We start from the raw sequence: 10,103 nt of genomic DNA, 5'->3' as shown, positions 1-10,103 counted from the left end.
TCTTAGCTCTTTGTTCGTTTCCTCGTATTTCAATCGATCGTCGGATAGAGATTTCCTTTTTCTTTCTCGACGAAAGTTGGAAACGAACTGCAGAACCAACAAGAAGAAAGAGAAGAAGGAGAAGAAGTAGAAGAAGAAAGGAAAGAATTAGACGTACGAATGTGGAGCTGTTGATTGGTTAGCTCGTTTTTATCCCTCCGTCAGTCGTTCATGGTTCGCTTTCCTACCCAATGGGGCTGTTGGGCCTCGATAAGGGATCATGGACGTTCGATTCAAACTTTCAATGCTCTTTGGAATCACCAGAAAATTTTACAAACTTTTATAATCTACATCTGCTACGAAATTGCCAGTTTTTAAATTGATACATAACACGGTAACTAGAAAGAAAGTAAAAGGAATGCTGATGGCGGTCGATAATATTAGCGCGTCTGACCATACGCGGACCCTTTTCACTGCAGCGGTCAACGCGTTTAAAGAAACTCACAGAAGGATAAGGAATTTTTGTACCTTACAGGACTCTATCAGGGTTAACTGGAACTCGGAGCTGGCAACCTTTCGAGGAGCAAAAATCGAACGTCTATGAATATTTTCTTAGAGAGGGATCAGAAAAGAGGGTGGTAGTAACTTTTACCAGACAATTTCAAGGGTCGCAGGGTAACACGAGTAAGGGTGTATCAGTCGATTGTAGGACGCAACTGATAAATATTTCTCGGCTCTGCTGCCGTGTTCGGGTTCGATTCCTTCGAAATCCCGAACAACCGACGAACGTGGTAGAAAATTACAGTATCTCGTGCTTGAAGACTTTCGAGGCGAGTCTGTTGTTGTTATTGTTGTGGTTCGTCTATTCCTGCCAAAGTATCTTGCACACGTTTCGTGCCACTTCCCTATCCATCTTTTCCTCGTTGAATCTCGCGTGTCCTTTTTGGAATCGGCATGTAGGCCTGCGTACGTATAAAGAGTAATTAGGCGTTGATCACGAAACGAGAGCACTCGTCGTTTCAAAGGGAGAACCCTTCGTTTTTCTTCGCTCGATGTTTATTTCGTACAGTGCTTTTATTTTTCTTTTTTTCTTTTTTTTTGCGGGAACGATGTTTAAAAATGGGGCTCAATATTCGTTCATCCCTCACACGCTCTCTCTCTCTCTCTCTCTTTCACGATTTGATCATATTTTCTCAGTTTTTTCTTTCCACCTAACTACTATCGGTAATCCTAACGGAATACTCTAATTATACATTTACATTTACATATATATATATATTTATATAATAATAGCCGATACAAATATCACATGTGATCACCTACTGGACTCGTTACACGAGTTCTCGCTAATCCATTGTACAAAACGTCGAGTCTTCGAGAGAGTTTGAAATCAGCGCAAAGTTCTCGACTGTCTGGAAGTCGCGATTAGTAAATTAGTCCCGATACTCTGGAAGGATATTTTCTTTTTTTTTTCTTTCTTTCTTTTCTCCAGCCCGTTTTTGCTCCTGCCTTTTCCTGGTTCGATCCGTTTATTTATCTTTCCCTCTTCGATACGAGTCGTTCGAAGGACAGGTTTCCCTGGTAAATCGTATACAATACGTATCGTTTCTCGTTGAAATCCAGCGTCGAGACCGTTCGAACGACGAGACCCCGTTTCCGGCCAACCCGTGCCGCGACTATTTCGCGTAAATTTAAAAAACGTGTACCCGCTTAATCGCGCTCGTTTCGAAACGAAATGGCTGTTGTACACGCTACAGATCGAGCTACACGATCCCCGTGTGTACGTGTGGGTGCAATCGACATTGCCACGTGTTTGCAGAAGCAACCTATGGAATACATGGGCAGGATATATCGACGGGGTCCCAGAGATGGTTCGTTGGCTCGATTTTCGTTGGACAGCCCCAAGAAGAGCGGTGTCGAGGGATGTTCCTCTCGACGAGGTGATCGATAACCTCCAGAATGCTGAAGCAGCAGGATAACGCACTGAAACGTTTGATTTTCGCTCGAAATCGTTCACTGAATATATGTTCCCGTAATCAAAATTCTATTTTACGTTTTTTAGAATTATAATTTAGTTTTTCTGCTTCCAGGGGTATCGATCACCCCGAGATGAGAAAGCAGCAGAACACAGCATCGACGGAAGAAGAAAAAAGTAGAATAAGATGAAGATGAAGAAGAAGAAACGACGTCGAGAGAAAGGAGCGACGACTGCTGAAGCGCATTCTTCGTTTATTATAATCTTATTCCCCGACGGTAAAGAAAGCTGCGATTACAAGACTCTTCACTCGCTTAATCTCGCCCTCTCTGTCTTTCTTTCTCTAACTTACTATTTCTCACATTTTCTTTTCCTTTCAATTTCAGTTATTTCATCGTTCGTTCAACTTTTGTCGTTATACAAAATACTTGTTTAATGTTTCTTCACGTTTTCACGCTCGAAGGATCACACGTAATAAATCACATTATCATAATATGTTAATTATTCACAATTATACAAATAGAGATGTGTAGACAAAACGAGGTCGGAAATGATCTCTCGTTCGACTTTCACTTTGTCCGCAATCATTCCCACCTTTTCCTCGTTCCAATCACACGCTCGTTTTCATAGACAAGAAAAAAACTGATCACTCGCGCGCCCACCTATTCACTCCTCGCTGTAAATGTAATTACTTCTAATAATGAAAACACACCGTTCGTTTTACGTACAAGAAGAAACGTCAATAATCGACAGTTAATCGTGGTTAAAACAGATTCGCGGTCGTATGCCTGTATAAAATCCCTAAAAATACTGTTATTACCCTACCATGAATTGTGTTGGATGACGACAGTGACTATGCGGTGACTGTTGGATCGTTTTTGTTTTTTAGATTGATTTCGGCTTCGTACCGCAAGATGATCTCTCCCCAACCTGAAAACAGTCACATTATTACTATCTGTTCCTTTATCTTTTCTGTTGAATTCTGCTGTTGCGACTCAAAGGGAGAGTCGATCTCGCGGTGACTAGCCCGAAGTTCGAATCACGGCCAAGATTGTTCGATTTATTCTGGTTAGGCCTTCAGGCACACCAACGATGCGATAATTCGTCGTTTCGAATCTTCACGTTGGTTGTTACGTGCCTCGTGAAAAGCGAGTTTCTAACGGAATGCATTGTTTGCCCTCTCTTCAAGCTTCGTTCTACCTCTACCCTCTGTATCGTAATCGAATTTCAACCCTCTTCTTTCACCTGTATCGAGTTCCCTTTCTTGTTATCCTTGATTTTTCCTGTTCTGTTTCGTGACGAGATCAAGACGCGTCATTTTGCGTACGGACTGTGCGTGTATGAGTTTATCGTTGCAGTGTTTTACTTTTTCTTTTTCTTTTTATGAAGAGATGAACGTATATCACCCCAGTGGAAGTGTTTTCCGTATGTGCGTGTGTACCCGGTTCCTTATTTCTTGTTGTGTGCGTGCATCATGTAAGAATGAATTAGACACGGAGAAGGACGGACGCCCCTTAATACGCGGCGCCCTCTGTTTTTTTTATTTTTTTTTTTTGTTTGTTTTATTTAACTCGTTGCACGATTTTTAAAAGTCTTTAAATGCCAAAGGTCACTTTTTAAAATTTAGGTACCTCGCAACTCTGTTCGCCTCGCTTTTTACCTTTCCTCTCTGTTGCAGCCCTCACACGTTTTCATTTTTCTTTTCTTCTTCTTATTTTCTCTCCTCCTAACTTTCAGACAACTCTCGCGCTCTCATACTCACACGAAAATTCTCATCACGCGGAAATCTTCACACCCTTAGCGGTTACACTAATCACTAGACTGCGGAACTTTATACGCTTGTAACATAAGAAGTGTAATGTAAAACATACGTGATATATACGTGAAAATGAAACAACTTGTGTCGAATTTGTAAAACATGTAAAATTAAAGCGATACTTTTAATTATTCGGAGAAAGAAAATATATTTGCATAAAAATCCACAGTCTACTAATCATTAACCCCTCTCAATATTTAATTTAAATCTCTCCTAAAGACGTAATTCCCTAAAAATAACGTTAGTGCTTTAAATCAGTTCGATTCGTAGTGCTTTAAATTTCCTCCCCGTTTCGTATCCTTTTCCTCTTTTGGAAAATCAATTCAACGAGGAGTGTAGTAAAATTCGAAATCGGTACGCGTTAGTTTGTAAAAAAGTTAGAAACTATCGAGGGGAAACAATTTACGTAAACTATCTTTTCCCCGAAGCGTCTTTTTTCCGCAATTCCATGAATGGTGGTGTTACGTCGCGGCAATTAATCGTTGATTCAATTAGACATCGTCGCTTTCCGATTAGCAACGAAATTCTTTCTCCGTTCACGGAATTAGAAACCGATCGTCTACTGAGACATTCTATCGAGAAACAAGAAAACTTTCTTCTCCTCTTTCCCAATTTTCCACTTTTACCTAACTCAATCGTACCTCGCCTAAAATGTTCGTTTTCAACTTTTTGAAAATCTTCGTTTAACGCACAAAGCTAATTATTCCTTCCTCCCACTTTCGTGCCATCATTCGTTCATTCACGCTGTTCCCTATCATACATTGAAAAATCCTGTAATTTACAATTACTATACAACGTGACTGAAAATAGCTTAGACCACAATTAAATACAGTTACGATCGGTGCCGCGATCTGTCTACATTTTCCCATTTCCTTTCCCGTTTTCATTCGTTGCCCGCTTGTTCAGCTTTTCAGTTTCATGAAATTTCATTCCGTTTCTCATCGTTCGCCTCGACCTTATTGTACGCGAGTATCATAAAACACTTATGTCCACATATCGTACCTCGTACAACGATACAACTTCTTCTAAAAGGTTCCTTTAGAGTTTTTCTCTTAGGTACTTACATCTCTATCTATGTATATCCACCTATCTATATTTATAGACTTTTTTTCTTTTATATAATAACTCTTTTAAATCCCCCCCCCCAATCCCACCTCTTTTTAATCATTCTTTCTTCTCTTTCTCCTTTCCTCTCTCCGTTCATCTATTTATCTGCCTATCTAAAGGTGTCTATCTAACGGTCTAGCTATCCATCTATCTAACTAAACTTTTAACTACCATTTATTAGTTCTTAAGGTGTCCGCTTTTCACGTCATCTCTCTTCTCTTAGTTTCATTATTCTTCCATAATTTTCCGTCGCGTACCGAGCTTGAAAACAATGCACTCGCGTTGCATTTCGATCGTTCGTTATGTATATATATATATATATATATGTATATTATATATCTACAGGGTTTCGTTGGTTGCCGAGATGGAAACGCGGGAAAAAGCTCGTCGCGATCGCGAGGATCGATCGTTTATCGAACTCGATGGTTCACTTTGTCACCGTCGTCGTCGCCGTTCGAGTAACTTTTTCTTTTCGGCTCGTGATCATCGTCGCGTACGTTGCGAGCTGGAAGAAGCAATTTTCTCAGTCGCGAAGGGACGAAGGGCAAAGATTGTTTCCGGATTTGTCGATCTCGAACGGAACTGGAGGGTGGCTCGTTTCGTCCCCTGCAGGCGAAACGATCGGGACGAAGACGAGGACGGGTCCTTGTAACGAGAGATCGTCGTGATCGAGCGACGAGCACCGTTTTCGTATCCTCGTTTCACCTCGCCTACCAGAGACAAAGAAAAGAAAAGAAAAGAAAGAACAAAAATATAGAGAAAGAAGAGTGTTCGGGGCGTCCTGGAAGGGCCGCCTCACGATACCTCGTAATATATGGCTATCAAAAAGACATCTGGCTCTCGTTATCCTCCTTATCCTAAGTTCTTGTAAATGCTGCATATATATATTTACTTTATTTATAGTTATCCGTGAACATGGTAACAAATAATGAAACACTGACAAAAATTGCACAATATACAAACTTAGTGTTCTTTGCTATTTCTCTATCGCACACACTCTTTCTAATTTTTCTCTCATTCTCTTTCTCTCTATCTCTTTAGATCTCCCTCGAAATGGATTCGTTTATGCGTTTTTTTTTTTTTTCATTTCTCGAAGCCCCACCCCCAACCCCGATATCGATCCCGATCCCGATTCAATTTGGAGCACATTCTCGCAAGGAAAAAGAAAAAAAAAAATAAGACGGTCACTCGCTCACGTCACGCACCTCGACGCACCCCCATGCATTGACGCAAAGAAAGAAAAAGAAAACTAAAGAGATATACAGGTGCACAAACATCGAATTATCTTGTCGCACGCATACAAAACGCAGCCACACGCGCGAGAACCGCGTCTACGCTCTCGTCAGTCAGTCAGGCTTACTTACAAGTAGGTACGGTATCGTTTTACGTTCTACGTGCGTTATCAGTTAATTTATTTGGCCACTGAACATTTAAAATTTAGTTTCATTATCTTGTTTTTTTGCTTTTCTTTGTTTTTTTTTTTGTATTTACTTTTTTCTTTAAATCTTCGTTTAAATCTTCGCTCGCCAGCACCGGCGGCTGTATCTGTACGCTAAAGCGTCTTCAGGTAAGATTAGTCTTCTTAAGCGGTAAACTCCTTCCATTTCGTTTCTCTTATCTCTCTCACATTTACCCCTTAACGTTATTAACTATATTTTACTACTACTCTATTTTGTTCACCATTCGTTCGATGAGCGATCTACGGATCCTTTCGTTTCGTTCAGTCCCCGGATACATCGTCGGGTAACTTATCGCCGCGTTACCATTACGGTGTCGTCGTCGACGAATACTTAACGTTTTTCTTATCGATGATTATTACACTTTAATCCCCCCGTCTCCTGTTTCTACCCCCTGCGTGAATTTCGGTACCGCCACGTCGCGCGGTTAATCGATGATCAAACGAGACAACGGTGTCTTCCGACCGGAAGTTTAACGTACGAGAGACGCAGAGTGTCGGTGGTGAACGGTCGCCGTCTGCCATCCGGTTCGCGCGAGTACGAGAGGGGGTGGCGCGGTCGGATCGAACGGGTTCGACGCGTGGAAACGGTTCTAGAGCTTTGTGCGGAATGTTGCCCGTTTATACTTTGTCCACTTACGTATTAATAATATATTGTTTCGGTGAGTAAGACGAGAATATTAAAAAATATATATTATATTTATATATTTATATCATTTATTTCTGTTGAGCCTCCGACATGAGTCTCGCCCGTCAGCCCCCGATATCGTCGCCACCCCTCGCCCTTATCCGCGCGGTTCGTCGACCACGCGAAGCGTAAAACGAAGATTAGAAACATTGCCTAAAGAAAGCAATCGTACAAAAGTACAAAGTCAGATTTGTCCGTTTGAAAAACCATAGGACGCGCGCCACTACGAAACAAGCATTGTTCCGTCGAATTTTTAAGGAATAAAGATTTAATCGGGACTGGGATTCGATTCGCTGCGCTCATCAAACGAGGATCATTGTCTTCTTCGATGTCGTGGATCACCCTTCGAACTTGTGGCGAAGGGACGCGGCTCTTTCTTCCTTAAAAATCACTCGATGCGATGATGTCGCGATGCTAAAACGGTCGAATCGTCGTTGGTTCGCGGACGTGGTAAAAACGGGGACGCGAGAAGAAACAGGGGAGGGGGTGAGAAACAGAGCGAAGGGGAAAACGGGTTGAAGGGAGGAGCCTGGCGAATATAATTCGTACTGTAAATTCGGGATTAGCGTACGGCACGGTAAACTTTGCCTTCGTCGAAACTGGCCGAAATCACGTATTCAATTACGCGTCCTACTCCTCCGTAACCCTTCCCCCGACCCTTTGACGACCCTTCGCGGTTCCACGGTCCCGTTCGTTCGCGAACACAATTTCGATTATTGCTCGTCGTCGTAGGATCGAGGCTCAAAAGCGTCGTACACGTTTTCAACTGACGAGCGGTTTTCTTCGAAACAGCCCCGTTCGCTGGGAAAAGTGAGAAGGAGAGAGAGTGTGTGTTTTGAACGGTATACACATACACGCGTTAGAGAAAAGAGAGAGAGAAAGAGGAAACAAGGGGGGAAGGAAATAACGTTTGGCACCGACAGACATCGTGTTATTGTCCTCGCGAATCGGGATTCCTTGATTTTCATTCGAACATCGTCGCGACGCCTTTGATGCATCGTCTGCTCGCTATCCTGTTCCATAGAATTTTCGTACACTTACTGTTTTTTTTTATTTTCACGATTATTTCAGTTTTATGGATCTCGAGAATTCGACCGTTTTACGAGAGGCAGACGACTTACAAGATTCTACGCGAGTCGTGCACCGTTGTCGCTGAAAGAACCGACCTGTGTCCCGTTCGCTCCTTCCCCGTCCTCGACCAGGCTCAAAGTGTCCCGACGGTACAGCGTTGACCTTAGAATTTAGTGAATTGGCAGTGATTAACGTCCCGGACGAGACTCTTCGAGCGAGAGTCACGCTGTTTTCAAGCCACTCATCCCGGAGGCTTCGTTTGATCGAATTGGTACTGGTTGTCTTTTATATTTTGCCGTCCTGTCTCGCTTGATAAGTACCGTCGGTCGTACTTCGAGCCCCGTGGCAAACTTTTTCTTCCGTGTTTCCGACGAAAGAACTCGTCTCGATCAACGAGGAGAGGAGCACGCGGTGCCGGTTGCAATTTCCCATTGCAATCTGTCGATCGATGTGCACGGAACGTCAAACTTGTCCGGTCGGTTCTTGTTCGTCTTGGAGAACAACCGGCCCACCGGAAGTGAACGTTCTCCACCGTTTATATCGTTGATCATCGATCATTGCTGCAAACGGTAAGCCGTCGGATGTCGAATGATCGTTATCCCGACGAATACGTGGCTTTAAACGGCCACGCTAAAATGACGCGTCGTTACGATCGTCGATGGTCGATGATCGATGATCGAGGTCGGTTTGCCGCGTGTTTCGTCGGGTGCATCGGTATGGAAGAAACGCGATCACGAGGATCCCGTTCGGGCTTGGAGATCCTCGGGGAGGAAGGAGCTTCGTCTGTCGGTCCTGGACTGTTGCTAGTGTGGAGGACCGCTGGCGGAGAGGATCGATTACACGTGTCTCTTCATGTGGAGGGCTAGGTGATCGCTGCGAGAGAAGCATCGGTCGCAGTGCCGGCATTTGAACGGCTTCGCGCCGGTGTGCTTGCGGTAATGGCGGGTCAGCTCGTCGGAACGCGCGAATCGCCATTCGCAACCCTCCCAGCTGCACTTGTATGGCTTCTCTCCTGAAACAGAAAAACAACTCCAATGTTAAACGAGTTCGCGAAAATCCGTCGAGTAATAAAAGGATTGTTCGCAATTAACAGCCGAAGGTGAAACTAACGAACGCAGCAGCAACGTCTGTATAAAATCTCCGAAGGACGGTGTCAAACGGTGATTAACAATAAAAAGCAACAGGGATAGCGCTTAACGTTATCGCTCGGGGCAGTGTAATAAATTTTGTGAACAGCAGCCAGTTCATAACCGGCCGATATTCCGCGACACAATGCACGAGGATCCGGCTTCGTACACCTCCGTACGGAAGGGGGGGATTTTATTGTTCCGAGCACGCGCGTCTACCCTTAAAATTACTAAAACCTGACCGAGGTATATAAAATTCTCTTGGCTACGGGTGCTGGATCGACGATAAAACGCGACGGGCTGAAGGTGGCCCGTCGACTTTCTCTGACGGCACGTGTGCGCCACGCTTTCCAAGGGATGATCGAGGGAAAGGGGTAGCGTATTATTAACCCGTAAATAATCTATTCGGTAATATGGAAAGTGGCTGACGTTGATGAGACTCGCGTTACGGAACAGAAAATGCAGGATCACCACCTGTGGCGCTTCGACGTCGAGGTTAACAAACCTGGCAGAACTTTGCACCGTAAATAAAAAAAAAGAGCATAGGAGGATGAAAAAACAGGGGTCGATATACGAGACTCCTGTCGCGTTTGAAAGGGTTAAAATCGCAAAGGGAGAAAGTTCTAAGTGAAACCGCCTTGAATATAAATAAAATAGCGTTGAAATTGGAGAACGAAGTCTTGAAGGACTTCGCGAAGTCGCATATATCCCAAAGCCTGCTATTAAGGCTTGAAAAACTTCGGGACTTTGTCTTTGCGGATTTAGTGACAGGTGAAGATTTTGGAAGACAAGTTGGGAGATTGCGGAGGATTTGGAAGTCGAACGATCGGGGATAAAGCTTTGGAGACGTTTCACGACGGACTTTAAAGCGGTAGAATTGGAAG

The 10,103-nt window shown here is 43.6% G+C and overlaps 1 protein-coding gene across 4 annotated transcripts in view; it reads right to left on the bottom strand.

The window, feature by feature from the left end:
• Positions 1–3,488: 3,488 nt before the first annotated feature.
• Positions 3,489–10,103, bottom strand: part of LOC117601643 (Krueppel-like factor 6) — a 219,540-nt gene continuing 212,925 nt past the window's right edge. For all 4 annotated transcript variants that reach the window (XM_076690046.1, XM_034318672.2, XM_076690047.1 and 1 more), the window contains one exon: positions 3,489–9,104. In XM_076690046.1, the coding sequence (XP_076546161.1) occupies positions 8,929–9,104 (176 nt within the window). In that variant the 3' untranslated portion in view covers positions 3,489–8,928. The remainder of the gene's footprint in view (positions 9,105–10,103) is intronic.

Source organism: Osmia lignaria, chromosome 9, assembly GCF_051020975.1.
Source record: "Osmia lignaria lignaria isolate PbOS001 chromosome 9, iyOsmLign1, whole genome shotgun sequence".
NCBI lineage: Eukaryota > Metazoa > Arthropoda > Insecta > Hymenoptera > Megachilidae > Osmia > Osmia lignaria.
The sequence above is the reverse complement of the archived record's forward strand: the minus strand, read 5'-3'. Positions and strand labels throughout refer to the sequence as shown.